Raw genomic sequence first — 19,154 nt, forward strand, 5'->3', positions numbered from 1 at the left:
GGACTAACTCAGAAACCTTTTGAACCAGCTAATGATTGTGACATGAAATTCCTTTCATGGAAAACCATCTTGTTGGTAGCTGTTACTTCAGCAAGAAGAGTTTACGAGCTTCAGGCCTCATCATCGAAAACACTTTTCATAATTTTTCGCAAAGGTAGAGTGCCTCTCCATACCAATCCATCCTGTATGCCTGAGGTAGCCACAGAGACTAATATTAACCAGTCTATGCAATTGTCAGTTTTCTTTCCTAATTTTTCTAACAAGGGCAAATATATTTTGCATCTGCTTGTTGTTCATAGGCAATTACATTTCTACCTTCATAGAACAAAACCTTGCAGAAAGTCTGACCAGCTATTTGTTTTGTTCTCAGCTAATCGGCTAGTTCAAGAAGTTTCCAATTTCACATTGGCTAAGTGGATTACTGACTGCATATTGCTCATTTGTTCTAAAAATGGATTGAAATTGCCCTGTCCTCCTAATGCCCATTCCACCAGATCTATGGCTGCATTATCAGTTTTCTCCTCTAAAGCTTCAGCTGATATATGTGCTGCAGCCACTTGATCAAAGATTCGTACCTTTGCCTCACATTATAAATTGGACATTGTATCCAGAAGTAGAACTTCTTTTGGTTTGACAGTGCTCTGGCATATCCTTCCTTGAGGCCACCCGAGAGTAGCGTAGCTGGGGATTCTGACCCAGTAGTGAGGAAGAATGAAAAGGACAACATCAGATTTGGAAGTTATGTACTTAGCATAACTTGGTATCAGTGTTGTCCATTTTCATTCTTCCTCACCTTCCCTCCCATCTGTTCCCCATCCTATTAGTTCTTGAGAAACTATTGGATTTATGGGAACCTTTGTGTTCCTGGTTTGAGCTTCTGATTTCCTTCTGTTATGTCTCTTTTTTTTTTTTTTTCAGTAGACAGTAAGGCAGCAAACTTGATTTGAAGAAGCTACAGAGATGGTGGAGCATTGTGGATAGAGGGAGGAGCTCAGGATTAGGATCCAAGTCTAAGAAATATGTCCGAGTCTGATCAGTAACCCAAAAGTGAGGAAGAATGAAAATGGGCAACACAGATGCTAAGTTACGGTACATACATAACTTCTAATTTTTTGAGAGCACATTTAGTTCACATTCCTTAATCAGCATGGGGAAATGCAAGGGACTCGTATTTTGGGAATTTTGTTGGCTTTCTTGGGTAAATTTGGCACTAAATGTAGCTGCAAGTATTTTAGCTATGTCTTTAGGGTCCAAGTGGGTGATTTCATTTTGGATTAGTTCAGAAAACATCTGGCTGTTATTTCCTAGTTTTCTGATATTGTTAAAGAAATATTTATAATTATCCTTTGTTTTAGATGCTAGTTTCAGTTTGTAGTTGATGATCATTTTTAATTAGTTGCTAATCTTTTTGGTACAGTTTTTAATATGGGTAGATTTAGATTTGCTATAGGACTTAAGATTGTTTTTCTTTTGTTATAGAGCTTATTTGTCTGGTGGGTTATCAATGCAATTTTTTTTAAATTTCCCATTATGTTTGTCTCTAGTGGGGGGTGCCAGATCTACCTATACACATTTTTTAGGAGGGAGTAGAACTCCATTGTGTAATTAGCAGCTGAGGCTGCATGGGGACTGGTGAAATTGAGTACATTTTTAAATCATACAATTTGAATGGGTTAGCCTGTCTGATGTCCTTCATTTCAGAATTGTTCAATATAGGGGTATTTGAGATGTTAAAAGGTGACGTCATTACTTTGTGGTTGGATTTTTCCAGGAATGGAGATGCTATAGAACTGCTATGTTGTTAAAGATAAGGCCTAGAGTGTTTTGCATCCCTAGTGGTCTGGTTTATTATTTGCTGTAGGGAATTGTTATATATGATATCTCCAAATCTTTGGATGTGATTGGCTTTTGATATATAGGTGCTTCGGTTTATTAATGAATAATATAAATCCCACATCATAAAAGTATTATTAATTATACTCGGTTAAGTGAGTACATGTAGTAATGTCTTATGGTTATCTGGGAACATGAAAAGTGTCTTACAGCTGGTTATACGTTGATAATTTGTTTTGTCGAAGTTGGAGTTCAGTGAGTTCAGTTTGTGGGTCTTAGGAAATTTGAATAGAGGTAATATTATTTTTGATAAATATGGAAATATTCCAGCAGTTTACCTCAGGTTCTGAATACATGGTTAAACGGTAATCTCAGGTAAGAAGGGAGTGCTGTTTTGTAATGAAATCAAGTCTTATTTACTACACAGACACAGATGTGTTCAGGTTGCATGAACCAACAGATGATATTTGTGCAGTGTGTACATGAGGCCTCATGGAATGTTTAAACAGGAGCGTACAATTTATATTTGATCTCTAGATCTTTGTCTTCTTCTATGCACATAGTTATTAGAAGTGTACTCCCATAAAGGTGACCATTCAAGAAGATAAGCTTGGGATTGTAGCCAACTATTCACAAGGATGGTCCTGCTCATACCAGGTAATATTTGCATACCTACCTTAACACTGTTCACAAGGATGGTCCTGCTCATATCAGTTAATAGTTGCATACCTACCTTAACATTAGATCTAGATGAGCAGGCCCATCGTCATCACCTCTGTCCTTCCCCTTGACCTCCAGTGGACATATTCTGGAGGTATACGTCATTATTATTCTTGTATATTTTGCTCTGTGTTAACCTGGCATGACTGAGGTCTGAAGAGGAAACTATTTTTCAGAGCATTGTGGATAAGGAGTAAGGTGTTATTAGCCTGGATAGGTTTCATATGCCTAGCTCCCTAATGGCATTAGTTATACTGTGGATGAGGACGGTCTTGCTGAATTTAGATGTAACATTATAGTAGGCACATAACTTTTATGTATTGTGATTAAAACCAGGGATAGGCCATCATATATTGCCTTTTATGGTGGATTCCTCATTCAGCTGTACTTAATGAATATTTTGTCCAATTTACCCATAATTACCAGTGCATAAACCATTGATGGATCCCTTGCTTGGCATATTTTAGAGGCACTGCCCCACAGAAAAATGCTGAAGGGCAACTACAAACAAAGCACTAATGAAACATACCCCTTTTTTCATAAAGCAGACTGCATCTTAGCTTCTGAAGCAAGGCTAAATGCGTATTGTATGCAAAATGCATTGGAGTTCTTAAATATATTGGTATGTAAGGGGAAGAATTGGCATCTTGTTCCAAAACATTTTTTTCATTTTGTAGGCCCTGAGCAGACACCTAAGGGACGTGCTGGCCGAGGACGTGGTTCAATGAAGAAACAGCAAAAATACAAAGATCGGGGAAGGGGACGGGGAAGGGCAGCTGGCAAAGGACCTCATTCTTCACATGAGGTAATGACATGTAATCTAGACTTTGTTTGCCTGTACAGGCAAGTACAGGTTATATTGTTAATGATGGTTATAAAGTCAAGGAAATAATGTTAGTTGATGAATTAGAATATGTACATATAATGCAAGTATACATGAAAAAAATGCAGAAATAATCAAATTAAACAAATAAAAGATATTCTCTTAGGCAAATGGAATATGCCAGTTTATACCATATCAGCTAAAAATATATCCATGTTATTAACACAGAATTATTGTTAAATTACATTTGAGTATATTTGTTTGTTTATTTATTTGTTTACCGGGATAGTCTGACTAGGCAGGTGTCCCTTTTCATTTGGAGGGCGAGGGGGAAAAGCCCCAGTAGATACAAAAGCAAACAATAAATTAGGAAAACAAAGAGAGAAAGACAGATTGATAAGTTATTCAATAAAGATCAAACAGCAGTTGTAAGAACATTGAAGTACAATTTGAACAAGAAATATTGTTGATGGTACATATTACAGTTGAGGCATTTTCAAGCAATGTATAAACACAGGATTTGGTTAGGGTTATGAATATTTGTTTTACTTTATCTAGGTTAATGTAACAATATGAGACTGCCCATGCTATGGAATAGACTTTCCATACATGTCAAGCAGAGCACCTCGCTGACCCTCTTCAAGAGAAATCTTGATGAGTGAATGGGAAATAGAAAATTCACCCCGGGGATAACTCCAGTGGCTCTACTCGACAGAGGCAAAGGGAACTAAGGTCGGGTGGCATGATGCCAGAGTAATCCTATGGCTAGGCTTGTAAAAGCCCCAGGGCCATTAGCCTAGTACACACCTATGAATACATACTGTGTATTAGACCTTGTCTAAAGTAATTGTTTCAGTGTTTAGGAGTCAAGGTAACAATGTTAAGAGAGTGAGTGGCTTAGAGAGAGAATGTAGAGTAAGTAAGAAAATAGCTATGAGGGTAGAAATAAGTGAGTTGAGTTAGGGTAACATCTGGTAGAGAGATTAAAAAGGAGATATTACATTGGGGGGGTTGTTTGTTCTGTATGAGGGCTTTCAAAAAAAGAAAAAAAAAGTTATGTAAGATGTGGCATAGGCTCAAATGGATATGACAATAAACAGCTGTATAAAAGACCAGCCTGCCAAACAGTATATGCATGTAACATAAAAGCTGGAACTAGACATTTAACAAAAATGCAGTTATACACAAAAGGTGGTAGTAATAACTATTGTAAGAAAATTATGCTTTCTGTAATGTTTTTCATTCTGGATGGTCTTACAGATAAATGTAAAAAAAAAAAAGAGAGTAGTGAACTATATAAAAAATGTAGAGTGCAAATAGCTATGCTACAGGAGATGTACCTGGAAAGAACTGAACATGTGAATTTGATAAACAAAGGTTTTCAGGATGGTTATTCAGGCTTATATCTGGGGCAAAGTAAAAAATGAGTGCTTATATTAATTGCAAGAGGAGCTCCAGTAGCGATAGAAGAGGGAAAAAAAAGATAATGGAAGATGCATAGTACCAAGGGGCTACTGGCTAGGGAGGAGGATTACACTGGCCTGCATTTACATTCCACCTAAAACTGCTGTAACAGAGCTTAAGAAAAATCTGGGAGAAATAATCAACTTTCATCGAGGAATATCACTTATAGGTGGAGACTGGAATTTGGTTTGCAACAATGAAGATCTGTCTGGGGGGGGGGGGGCTAGAAGGGAAAATACAACAAAGGAGGGTAGATGTTTGAAGAACTTATGAATATGTTTGGCATGGAAGAAAATTTACATATTATACTCCAAGATACAAAAACACTGGGCTAGGCTAGACAAAATTTATATCTCACAGGAACATGTGCAGTTTAATTGAAGGTCTTAAAAAGCACCCAATAACTATTTCAGATCATGCGCCAGTAATAATTAAAATAAAAACGCAAGGTAATTAAATAAAAATGAGACACTGGCACTTTCCTACCTATCATCTGAAAAGAGAGGAATTTAAGGATTTTTGGAATTAATTCATGGGCTACTATAGAAGATTGAAATTTCTTCTGAAAATATAGCTAGGGAGTGGGATAAAATAAAGTGTAGTTTAAAACTAGGATAGAAATAAAGGAAAGGGAGTTGTGCTTAAGAATTAACAATAATTATTTAGAGGGACTGACAAATGTTAAAGTATTGCAAAATAGGGGAATCTCTCAGAACATGAAAAGGAACAACTGCAGAATATTTAACAGAAAATAAGGGATTGCCTCGATAACATGTATGAGTTTAGAAAGATTGCTGTTAAGCAACTGTTTTAGTTGATAATTCTAGAGCACAATAACTTTTAGCACAATGACTCAGGCAACAGAAAGTGGAAAGGGCTGTCACTACGCTTAAGGAGCCTATAACAAGGAAGGTAAGAGACCCTGTAGAAGTATTATAAATATTTCAAAAATTTTATGAAAGTTTGTATAAAGCAGAGAAATATGGAAATCAAGAAAAGGTACAAATGGAAATGTTTATGGAAGAATTAAATATGCCAAGGTTAGAGGTAGATGAAGCTCAATTGCTAACAGGCTAGGAAGATTTGAGATAAAAATGGCTGTCTATAACCAATCTACATGAAAGTCCCCAGGAATAGATGGTATTCCTGTGGAGGTTTGGAAGCTGGGGGGGGGGGGGACTGATAAAGATCTGGAAGGATTTGTTTAACAGTATTTTAAGAGGAGGAGAAGTACCAGCATCCTGGAGGAAGATATTTTAAGAGGAGGAGAAGTACCAGCATCCTGGAGGAAGATAGTGGTAGTGGTAATACCGAAAGAGGGTAAAGAACCATTGGATCCAGTTTCATACAAGCCCATTTCAATACTAAACCATGATTATAAAGTGTTTATGTATGTAATGGCTAAAAGAATGGCAGAAGTGATAACCAAAATTGGTAGCTATGGATCAGTGTGGTTTTGTGGAGGGGAGGCAAACATTTGAAGATGTTAACAGAACATTGATGATCCAGAGGGAAGCAGAATATAAGAAAATACCATTGTTATTGGTGGGTTTTGATGCAGAGAAAGCATTTGACAGGGTAGACTGGGACTTCATGAGCAGGGTAATGGAAGCATTTACTTTCCCTGATACAATTATAAGGTTAATTAGGAGTATATATGAGGGATCGGAGGCGAAAATTAAAGTGGGTGGCATCCTTTTTGATGACGTCTGCTTGAGTAGAGGAACCAGACAGGGTTGTCCGCTTTCCTCTTTGTTGTTTGCATTACATTTAGAACCATTGGCAAAGAAAATGAGGTACTCAGAAATTCAAGGATATAATTGGTATGGTAGTCAGGAAAAGCTGGCTCTATTTGAAGATATTATTTTATACATGACAAAACCAGAAATGGACATTACAATGTTGTGGAACATTTTAAGACCGTTTCAGATCTTCTCCAGATACAAAATTAATGAAGCTAAAACAATGGCAATAGCTGTAAATTATGTACCTGCGCACTAATTGGTCCAGCAATATCCATATTTATGGGGACATGATCAAATGAAGTATTTAGAAGTATGACTTAGAAATGACTCTGTTGTGACTCTAAGGTTATGCGGGAAGATACTTAAACAGAAGATAATACAAAAATTGCGAAAGTGGAAGCTTTGTTATATGGATATGATACTAAGTAAGGTACAAGCAATTAAAATGTTTTTAGTCGCTTTAGTCTTGTGCACACGTCAGACATATTTTTATCAACCAGAGGAGAAGCTGTAGATATCAATTAAAACAAGAGTTAAATGATTTTATCTGGGAGGGGAAGACAGCAAGGGTCAAGTGGGATAAGCTGATTCTTCCAGTAGAACAAGGCAGACTAGGATTATCAAATTTGAGGGGGTATTTTGAGCAACACACTTAAGGCTCTTATACATAGCACAAACAGAAAATTATAATACAGAAAATTATAATTCAAAATAGAAAGGAATGATGATGATACAGGGGGAAGCTCAAGAAATAAGGAGAGATTGGGATTTTGAATGCATATCATTAAGGAGAACAATTAAAATCATACAGAGTATTATATTCATAAAATAGCAGAAAGTATTCTAAGAACTAAACCAACATGAGAATGGAGAAAAGAGATTCTGCAGATAGGGATGACTGTGGTTAGGGATAAAGATAATAGTCAAGAGGGGGCTGTAATTTATTGGAGAAACCTGCAAATGAACTAATATATTGGGAGCAAATAACTAGAAAGGGAAAGGTAACAGAATGGAAAGAAGCCAAGAATGTACTTGGACTGCAGGTTAGAGATTGCCTTCCCTATCAAGGATTGATATCTGAGTATATGCAAAGAGAAAAAAATAGAGGGGTCCTAAATGAAAGACTAGCACTGGTAGAGTTTATAATAGAATCTAGAATTGAACCTGCCATAAAAAAAGGAATAATTAGTACAGCATATAAAATATTACATGATAATTATAAGACTCAATTAGAGGAGCTTAGACAGGATAGGGAAGAGAGACTGGATAAGCAATTCACAAAGAGACAATGGGGGATGTATGTATATCTCCCAAATATGCAACAAAGTCTAGAAGATTTAGGATCTTTGCCTGGAAGTGTTTACATAGATATTTTTGTACCCCAAATAGACTCCAAAGAATTTTTCCTCAGGTGGATGGCAAATGTTGGAGGTGTGATGGGCAAGAAAGAAGTGGCTGGGAACATATTTTTGTGGAGTGTAGTGAGCTAGCGGACCAGGATTCTCTGCAGACTGCTCTGTCAGAGATGCTGTGGAGCGGATTGTCTTGACTGGGGAGTATGATTTGTTTGAGCTGTGATACAGAATTGGAATTGCCTAGACATAGTAAAGACTTGCTGAGTCTAGTTATGGTGGCTGCCAAAAATGCAATTACTAGACAATGGAAATCAAAGTCTAGACCAACTTTACTATCAGTAGTGAATATAGTTCCAGAGATAAAAATAGCCAGAATTGAGATCTTTAGAAAAGGGATAGGACAAACTGCATAGGAAAAAATGGGAATTGTGGGAACAATATATGCAGAGAAGGAAAGGCTTAAGAGGCAGGATTTGAATGAGCCATATAATGCTTAACTGTCAATAACTGGATAGATTATAAGTGATGCATAATGTTTGCAACTACAGTTGTTTCAGTGGTGACTGTGATGTATAATGTTTGCAACTAAAGTGGTGTCAGTTTTGTTTTTTTATTTATATAAATATGATTGCCTATGTCTTATGTGATAATTTAATAAAGATGTTTGTATAAAAAAAAAGAAAAAGGAGATTGCACAGATGTAAATGAGAAGTTTGTGTTGCAAGAGGATGAAAATCAGCCAGGAGTTAGACAAGAGCAGAGGCAAGAGTTAGGTAAGATTTGAGAAGAGCTTTGAACTGTGAGAGATTAGTGGTTAGAATGTGCTTGGAGGTTGAGTTCCAAGTTCCGCGGATCTGGTTGGAGTAGAGAGATTCTGCAGAACAATTATTAGTTTTTGTGACTTGTAATAGAAGTTTATCATAAGCTCTCGGATATCTTTTATTAGATTGAGGTTGTAGATTAGAGAGTACTGGACATTTGTCAGGTTGGTAGACTAGCCATAGGCCATTGAAGGTTGGGTGAATGTAAGGAGGTGAGGTACCTCAAGTCAGTTTAATTGACATAGGGCAGTACAGTGATGAGATCTAGATGGGAAGTTGGTAGCAAATCTGGCAGTCTTATTGTAGTATCTAGTTTTGCAAGGTATGTTTTCTTCGGTTTGGTGAAGATAGGAAAGGTGTAAAGAAGAGACAGTAGGTGAGTCCTGACAATAGATTGTCTTGTGGAATCAGTGAGACATATTTTAGCACTGTAGATAGCATCTAGTTTTATATGAACTTTTTTTTTTTTTTCGTGATAAATGTTTATCAAATTTCATGTTATCAGTTGTAACTCTGAGCAGCTTAGTGTGTGAAACAGCTTGTATGTTGATATTGTTGGATGAGTGTATTAGAAATGGGGACAAAAGGTCTGAGGTTTTGTTTGAAAAAATCATTAGTTTAGTTTTATTGGGATTAAGAATTAACTGTGAATCTGAAAGCCATGATTCTACTGCTGTGAAGGAAAGCTGGGTTATTTCTTGGAGTTTAGAGAGTGAGGGGGCTGTGCAGACAAGTGTGGAGTAATCTGCATACTGTATTATTGTGACTAGGTGGGTAGCAGTGCGCAGCTTATTGGTAAAGATGCTAAACAGGAGTGGACCAAGGACTGACCTCTGTGGAATACCTAATGTAACCGGTAGCAATGAGGAGAGATCTTGTTGCCATTTTACAGCTTGTCAGTCAGATAAGTAGTTGTGGAACCATGCAAGGGCAGAACAGCTTAATTTAAGACATGAGAGTTTGTTGAGAAGTTTTTGATAGGAGATGGTATCAAATGCTTTGGACATGTCTAGGAATATTGAGGAGACTAGTTGACCATCTTTTCTGAGTTGGAAAAGGTACCAACGAAACAAATCCAGGGAATCAGCTGTAAAACAACCACTAAGGAGCCAAGCACCAACGAGAGGAAAACTTGAACGCAGGTTTATTTAGTAGAATAAAAAGCATTTTCGCTGCTAACCAGATACAGCAGCTTCTTCAGAAACATAAAAACAATAGAAGCGCGCAAAAAGTTTTAAATATCCTAAGGAGGTGTGTCAAGAAACATCACTTCCTGGTAAAGCGCTAAACTCAAAAAACTATTTAGTCAATACACGTCAGTCAAACAACCTAAAAATATTACTAAAAGTTTCTTTCACATGAAGATCTCCTAGTGTTAATAAATTATTAAATATAAAACAAAAGCGCAAATCAATTACCAATTAGATACTGTCTCGTGTTTTATGCTTAAATAGCTGCCTTGAAGGAGAACAGTCATACCATTATTAAATGAAAATACATAATAATACAATCAATATTTATACATATAATAAAAAATCAATACTTATAAGAGGAAAATATTGATGTGTATAAAAAATGTGCAAGAACATGTACTAAAATATGTACAAAAATACCTAACTTCAGCAACAAGTTTTTACCTAGAATGACTTCTCATTTTAAGAACTGCAGAAATGTTGCAGTTCTCATTTAAACCGGGATTATTAAAAGCGTCAAGTTTTATTTGCCATTCAAGTTCACGTAGTTCAAGCATGAGTGACAGTGGACCTCCTCTAATACTAGTAGGTAGATGGTCTATACCCATGAATGCAAACTTATGGTTTGGGTGACTGTGGATATGTTTAGCGAGAGCATTTTCTAATTTATGATTCCTAATAGCGTAGATATGCTGATATATATGCTGACGGAACTTCCGATCCGTCTTGCCAATGTAAAATGCTGAACAGCATTCACAAAGGGCTACATAAACAATGGTTCAAGTATCGCAATTAATTTTATGATTAATGCAATATCTTCTCTTCCTGACATAAAAAGATTCACCTACTTTTATAAAATTACACCAATTACCAGCTCCACATATCAAGGACCCTTTGCATCTATGGAATTGAAAACCAGTAGGTTTGGTTTGTAACAGCTCTTTTAAATTTTTTCCTTTTCTAAAAACTACGTTTGGAAATAACCCTAACTTTTCAGAAAGGAGTAAATCGTTACTAATAAAATGCCAGTTTTTAGAAATAACTTCACAAATGTATCTTGAATCACTACTAAAAGTAGTGATAAAACTAGTAGGGAACTTGGCTATATTATGTATACTTGTTGGTGATGAGTCAAAAGAAGGAATTTCCTGGATGGAATCAGTCGATGTAATACAAGTATCCAATTCAATATTTTCTAAGTTGTTCTTGTATTCATCCAATAAAGGTTTATAAAAACCTGTGGAACGTTTAAACTCTATTTCAGAAATAGTGTCATCAATAAGAGTATCTGGGTACCCTCTATTAAGGAATTGGTTTTTCAGAAAAAAACATTCCTGTTGAAAAGATTGGGTTGTATTACACATCCGGACAGCTCTAACCAGTTGTCCCTTCACTATTGCTCGCTTTTGTTTGAAGGGGTGGGAGCTAGTATAGTGGAGCAGGGAGTTACATTATGTAGGTTTACGAAAGACTGAAGATAAATACTTCCGACCTACTGTGTCCTTCATTATTTTGACATCCAGGTAATCAAGTACCTCGGTAGAAAAATGATGAGTAAATCTTAGGAAGCTAGTTGTTTGGTTCATATAAGATATTAAAGTTTCCGCTTCCAATGAGTTGCCATGGAAAAGAATAAAGATGTCGTCTAAATATCGTGAGTACAAGCGAAGCTGGTTCTTAAATATTGGGTTTAAAAGAATGAATTTACTTTCCCAATAGGCCATAAAGAGATTAGCGACGTTTGCACCAACACGGAGAGCCCATGGCTACTCCTTGTTTTTGAAGGTAATGTTGGTTATTAAAGATGAAAAAATTAGAACTCAGAACTAGATCTAATAATTCTGTAACTATCTCAGTTTCATTTTGGAAAGCATGAAGGTCAAGTAACATTAACTCTATTCATTCTATAGCCTCCTGATGGGGAATGGAGGTATATAGATCCACTACATCGATGGTAAGGAAATTGTTGGAATTCTCAAATGTAATGTTATTAATGTTACTTAAAAATGACCAAGAATCTTTACAAACAGCTGGAACATTCTTAATGTATTTGGTCAAAATATGATCTATAAGCCTGGCACAAGGATGTGTCATGGACAATCTTCCGTCTACCAAGGCTCTCATTGGGGGATTCCCAAGATCCTTATGGATCTTGGGAATTCCAAACATAACAGGAACCTTGGGGAATGAAATGTCCAAAAAATTGTACAAATCAAGATCAATTTTCCCAGCAAGGAACATGTCTCTCAAATATCCTCTAATTCTTTTAAAGGCCAAATTCATTTCATTGAGAGAAGACAAGCAGTAAGCTGGTGAATCTAATACTGCTGACATTTTATCAATGTACATGTTATTATCCAAAATGACAAGCCCCCCACCCTTATCGGGCTTAACAACTCGGACTGGTAAAGAGTTAAGGTCCGATAAGGCTCTCCTTTGTTCCTTAGTTACATTCAACTGGGAAGAGCCCAAGTTAGAACCAACCACATTCCTAATATGTCTAAAATCAACCTCACAAACAGTCTCAAAGATACACAATCCGACATGCAGTGGTGGATTGAAAGTGCTAGAAAGTCTTAAAGAAGACTTAGCAACATAGGTATTATTACTGTATAAAAGGTCAAGATTTAATTTCCTGACGTAACATTTAAGATCAATGATAGTTTTTGTTAAGTCAAAATGAGCGCTAGGAATAAAAGTATTCCCTCGAGACAATAGTTCAATAAGGTCGGGCTGTAGATATACACTTGAAAAGTTGTAAATTTTAAAGTCCCCCTTCGAATTCGTATGAATAGTGGGTAATTCATGGGAGATATTCTGAATATGACAAGAGATATCTATTAGACCATTCTCATCATTGGGGAATGAGAGGTTCAGTTGTTGCGAGCCTTGTTCCTGGTCTGATAAGTACGAGGAGGGAGTTGGCCTAAAAAATGGTTGTTACTATTATTATTGTTACGATTGTTAGTACTCCTTTGGAAATCACCATTATTTCCTTTCTTGTTTTTGTTAGCATTATTCCCTTTTATCCTGTTGCTCCGTCGCACCCCTTCGTTATTAGGAGTAATGCCCTCTTCATGATTATCGTTGACACCATCAGGTTGGTTGGGCTCACTGGTATCAAATGTATCTAAACTGTCCAGCCCAGAGGGGGTATCGCGTGCAGCTGGTTTTTGTAATTTAGGATAAGCTTGGTGCTGCTGGTAAGCTGTTCTGTTTTTAACCAGTTTTTTTGTTTTATTTTGCTTTAGTTTGACCATTAACCCATCAATACTGTTAAAAATGCGGTTATAGTCAAATTTATATCTAAGAAAATCAGCATCCAATTTTATTATATCATCCAAGGAATTAATTTCTTCTGTGACTTTGATAATATTGAGAGAATAATGTTTAATTAATAATTCAAGCAGTTGTGAGCCTTGTCGCTCAAACAAAGCCATAAGGTCTGTAAAAAAACGCAGGGTCTTGAATGAAGCCTGAGGGTGCAAATGCACTTCGCAAGCCTTTAGGAACAATGCATTCATTAAGGCACTGTTGAAAATAAGAAACTTCTAATTGCAGTTTCTTAAGTTTTAATAATTTAGTATCAAGTTTCTTTAAATTATCAATAATAGTATTCACTGTGATAGCCTGATCATGCATACCCGTAGTCGGTCGTTCCACACCAGGAGCTCCAGAAAAAGTGAAAACTTCCATGTTGTTCCATTCAGAAATCGTAGGAACGCCAATGAGCCTCAGGTCAGCATTAGAATTGTGTGGAGAACCGTCAGTATTAGTCCTAGACAAATTTGTTGTTGAAACGTTAGGTCGAGCAGTAACATTAGGGCTCTCACCAATGGTTCTAATGAGAGCATTAGGTTGAGCGTTAGGAATAGAACTCTTGCTAAAAAGCGTTGGTGGAGGGAAGGTATCAGAACCCAAGTTGTTACCACCATGACGCTCATCCAGAGCGTTGTTTGACTGAGCTCGAAAAGAGTTTCTGTTCTCAATAGCGTCCATACGCGTGTGCAGTAAATCCATCCTTTGTGAAAGGGAAAGAAGAAGAGCACCCATATCAACGTCCGTGGAGGGTGGTCTAGTGCTGTCAGTTCCGAAAATATTCGGTGTGTTTGGGCTGCTGATACAGTCTGAAGCCATGACGAAGAAAAAAACACACAAACCAAACTGAAGTGGAAAAGGTACCAACGAAACAAATCCAGGGAATCAGCTGTAAAACAACCACTAAGTAGTCAAGCACCAATGAGAGGAAAACTTGAACGCAGGTTTATTTAGTAGAATAAAAAGCGTTTTCGCTGCTAACCAGATACAGCAGCTTCTTCAGAAACATAAAAACAATAGAAGCGCGCAAAAAGTTTTAAATATCCTAAGGAGGTGTGTCAAGAAACATCACTTCCTGGTAAAGTGCTAAACTCAAAAAACTATTTAGTCAATACACGTCAGTCAAACAACCTAAAAATATTACTAAAAGTTTCTTTCACATGAAGATCTCCTAGTGTTAATAAATTATTAAATATAAAACAAAAGCACAAATCAATTACCAATTAGATACTGTCTCGTGTTTTATGCTTAAATAGCTGCCTTGAAGGAGAACAGTCATACCATTATTAAATGAAAATACATAATAATACAATCAATATTTATACATATAATAAAAAATCAATACTTATAAGAGGAAAATATTGATGTGTATAAAAAATGTGATGTTTCTTGACACACCTCCTTAGGATATTTAAAACTTTTTGCGCGCTTCTATTGTTTTTATGTTTCTGAAGAAGCTGCTGTATCTGGTTAGCAGCGAAAACGCTTTTTATTCTACTAAATAAACCTGCGTTCAAGTTTTCCTTTCGTTGGTGCTTGGCTACTTAGTGGTTGTTTTACAGCTGATTCCCTGGATTTGTTTCGTTGGTATCTTTTTTGAGTTGGTTGATAGTGTTTGTGAAGCTTAAGAGGGCTGTGGTGGTACTGTGATAGGATCGAAAGCCATGTTGGGTGTTTGTTAGAAGGTTATTGGAAAGCAAATAATTCATGAGCTGGGAATGGGTGCATTTTTCTAGGATTTTGGATAGGGGAGATAAAATTGCGATTGGCCTGAAGTTAGAGAGCTGTGCAGGACCCACCTTTATGTAGTGGTATGAAATAGGATATTTTCCAGATTTTTGGAACATGCTGTCGTATTAGGAAGCGATTGATTAGAATAGAGACTGGATAGGAGATTGCATCCGCAGGTAACTTGAGATATTCAAAGGGTAGATTGTCAGCAGCAAGGGAGGTGGGTTTGAGTTTGTTGAGTAATTTTTTTATGAAGCTGGTTTGTACAGAGTTGATGCAGAAGGGGTTGGACGTTTCCTGTGTGTGAGATTTGAACTATTCTGCTTTCAGCAGTGAACAAGTTAAAAATGACTTTCAGTGGATTTGTCTGAAAATGTAAAATACATTCTCTGCTTTTCAGTGTAGTATAGGGTGGAGTTAGTTTAAATTCTTGGCAGAAAGCATATGGCTTGGCATTCATTGTTATTAGAAGTCAGAAGTAAAATATTTTATCTTTATAAACTATGCAGTTTGTGAAATTCTCTATCTACAAGCAGATCGAGATGATGGAAAACAAACTGTCAGCAGACCAGCTTCAAAAGCAAGACTTGTTCTTCTTTCGGCTTTTCCCGGTTAGGGGTCGCCACAGCAGATTACCTGTTATTCTGGCAAATTCTCTAAACTGCGATACAGGCAGAAAAGAGACTATAATTGGACTTCTTACTTTTGTATGAGGGACATTGATTCTTACAGTTTGATGCTGTAAGCTGAAGTACGGTTTTGTTACATGTGTATCTTTCATTGTAATACTAGATGTTTACTTCGTATGCAGTAAAACGAATGTCATATCAGATTGAACCATCTCAATTGTCTTCATTGAGTAATGGTGCAGACTACCTTTTAACGTAGTAACGTAAATTTTACACTGTGAACCTTTGGGAATGGTTAAAGAAGTATTTCATTTATTTTTGTTTAGAGTTAATATGGTGTTTGTAAAGTAAGTATTGAATTGGGTGGCTATACTGTCCATGGTATTTGTAGTGGTAGGTGTTGGGGGGGGGGGGGGTTGGAGGTGAGGATTGACCTGGCTGTAGTAGTTTTATCATAGTCCAGAATTTGTTAGGATTGTTTTGTGTTTTTGTTGGGCTGCAGTGTAATAGGATTTTTTTTCCTTTTTAATCTGTTTCTTAGCTTAATTTCTTAGTCTCCGATAATCAAGGGTGGGTTGTTTATCGGGCTGATATTGTTCCCAAGCTTTATTCCTGGATTTAAGTAATTGCTTGGTTTCTTATGTTAACCAGGGAGTATAGTTTATCTTTACTTTAATAGTTCTAGGAGGAACTTGGCTGTTCAGTATGTCTAGGAATGTATTATTTAAGTATGATACAGCAGCATCCAGTGGGAGTGATGGTGATGGGTTTCAGTCACAATTGCTGTAAGGTTGATATAAATGTTTGGGGTGAGAAGTTTTTTTTGTTGCATGTTAGCCTGTGTATTGTGTTTTTTGGGGGAGTGTAGAGGGTGCCTGAGCATGTAGGTAGGTAAGTGGTCACTAATGCTATCTGGGAGGCAGCCTGAATGGTAGGCTAATGATGGTTTATTAGTTAAAATTCAGTCTAGTATTGAATGTCTATTAGTTTTTTTGTCGACTCTAGTTAGGCATTGTATCAACTAGGTGAATCCATACGAGTTAATATAATTTGTGGGATTATCTGAGGTGCACGTTAGCCAGTCTGTAGTTGAGTCACCCATTACTATGGTTTCCTGAGGAAATGTTAGGGGTTACCAGTGGAGGAAATCTTCAATTATGGTGGGGTTATTTCTTGAAGGGATGTAAACTGCTGTTATACTTCTGTATTTATTGGGATTTATTTCTAGTTGAGTAAGTAGTAGCTCAGCATTATTGGGTTTTGAGGGGATTGTTTCTAAGCAATTAAGTTTGAGTGTGTTTTTATAGATCATAAGTATACCGCCACTGTTTATTTAGTCTGTCCAGTCTGTGGATGTTGTAGCCTTAGCATAGAATTTCATTGTCGGTTATCTCAGACTTTAACCAGGTTTCATTTAGGACTGCTATGTCTGGAGAGTACTGAGAGAGATATGTGAAATTCATGTATTTTACTAACTAGACTACTGAGATTCATATTTAGAAGTAGAAGGTCTGATTTTTTATGGCTTGTTTGGTAGCAGTGTTGACCTAATGAGGGGGTGGTGTGTTTGGTCTTTGTTTAATTTTGAGGCCTGGGTTTGGGTGGATATCACTGCTTAGTATGAGGTTTGTTCTTAACTGTATTAATGGGTTTGGGTGGATATCACTGCTTAGTATGAGGTTTGTTCTTAATGGTATTAATGGGTTTGGGTGTTTGAGAGCTGGTTTAGTATATTTACAGAGCAGTTGGGTTGTAGTGCTCTCGTGTGTGTGTGTGTGTGTGTGTGTGTGTGTGTGTGTGTGTGTGTATGTGTGTATATATATATATATATATATATGTATATATATATATATATATATATATATATATATATATATATATATATTTTTTTTTATATATAATATATATATATATATACATACACACACACATAATAATGTTACCTTGATGGAGTTAAGAGAGATGTGGTGCTGTTTTGAAGTGTATGAGTTTAGTGTGGAGTGGTGAGCGAGTTGTGATGGTAGGGGAGGGGTAGACTGTAAGTAGGAGATGTTGATAGAATGTTAAGGTAGTGGCTGTGAAGAGAGAAATTAGAAGAGAAGTGTGGAAGAGCAACATAATGAAAATAGGGATGGTGACAGGTGTAAGCAGTTTAGGTTTGGTGGTGTGGTGAGGTACTAGTTGGTTGTCAGTTGGAGAGAATTTTAAATTGAAATGAGGATAGATTAGATAGTTTCAGAATGGTTGTAGTGAGTTAGGCATGGGAGTTTTGGGAGGAGTTAATGAGGAGGGAGTTAAATGGAGAGTGGATAATGAGAATGGTGGTACTTACTGAGTAGTGTGTAGGTTTCTTTGTGGTAGGGTGTTGATTGGATAGGTAGTTAAGGATGGGAGTGGTTAGGTCAGAAATAAATTTACAGATAGGGAAATGAGGGTGTAGGGTAGGGGAGCGGAGTGAGCCTGAGCGAAGTGAGGACGAATGGAGCAGGCAGAGCCAGGTTGCAGAGAACACTGCAGAAACCATCAACAACTCCCAGGTGAATGCCAAGGGACCAAAATATTCAATTTCAGCTACTGCAGAGCACGTACTGAACTAATAGTACCCTACAAAGCTTTTAGAACTGAGGTTGGACGAGTATTGTATTAAATATTAATAAATGATGATTAATGTACCTTCAAGCTGGGTCAAAGAAAACGTAAAGAAACAGTATATTAAGCCATAAAGTGACTGCTATTCTTCACCAGAAGCTGCAACCAGTACAGTGGATAGGGGTAGTCAAAGATGGAGCCGAATGCCAAACACTGAGATGTGATATTGTCCTATCTTGCCTTCATTCTTAACTGGTTGGGTTCGGAACTGATCCTCTGTTCTGACTCTGCTTTATACAAACGCTCGAGGTCTTCTACTAGCTCATGGCTGAAACCTTATCCCATCATACCCTAGGAAAGCTCCCCAGATCTCTTTTGCTGCCAAACAAGATTGAGTGCTGTTCATACTGGCTCTCTCTAAGTAGCTTCTTTTCTGCTTTATATTTAAAAATATGCTACACTTTGTTCAATCTACGTTGTTCTAGCTAATTTTTAATTAAGTTAATTGTCTCTGTTTCTGCTTTTTCTGCTGTGGTTGTTACTGTTGGCCGTCGTTTGTTCCATTAGGCCTTTTCCCCTCTATCTCAGTCCTAAATTTAAATCTGAGAAACCCGTTTTTAGTTAGGGGTATTTTTCTTCTTTAACATATAGGGTAGTTTGTGTATGCTACCTTAGCCCGTTTAAGTTAGAGGGCTTTTTTCCCTTTCTTTTTTTTTCTCCTTTTAATTTTGAAAAGCTAGCTTGTTTAAGTTAGAGAGCTACCTTTGCCCGCTTAAGTTAGTGGGCCTTTTTTGTGTGTTTTTGACTTTGCTATTGTAATTGTTTAAAAAAAAAAAAAAAAAAGAAAGAGTATTGTTGTTTAATAGTGCTTTTCATGTAGTTATATTTTTTTCTCTGTTTTTTCCCCATAGTTGTTAGCTGTTTTTTCTTGTT

At 36.8% G+C, this 19,154-nt stretch overlaps 1 protein-coding gene across 1 annotated transcript in view; it reads left to right on the plus strand.

Annotated features, from left to right (window-relative positions):
* ZC3H6 (zinc finger CCCH-type containing 6) overlaps positions 1-19,154 on the plus strand; it is a 1,382,498-nt gene that overhangs the window by 136,903 nt on the left and 1,226,441 nt on the right. The window contains exon 2 of the mRNA XM_044060181.1: positions 3,231-3,358. Coding sequence (XP_043916116.1) covers positions 3,231-3,358 — 128 coding nt within the window. The remainder of the gene's footprint in view (positions 1-3,230; positions 3,359-19,154) is intronic.

This window comes from Protopterus annectens, chromosome 1.part2 (genome assembly GCF_019279795.1).
Source record: "Protopterus annectens isolate FY-2018-M chromosome 1.part2, PAN1.0, whole genome shotgun sequence".
NCBI classification, from domain to species: domain Eukaryota; kingdom Metazoa; phylum Chordata; order Ceratodontiformes; family Protopteridae; genus Protopterus; species Protopterus annectens.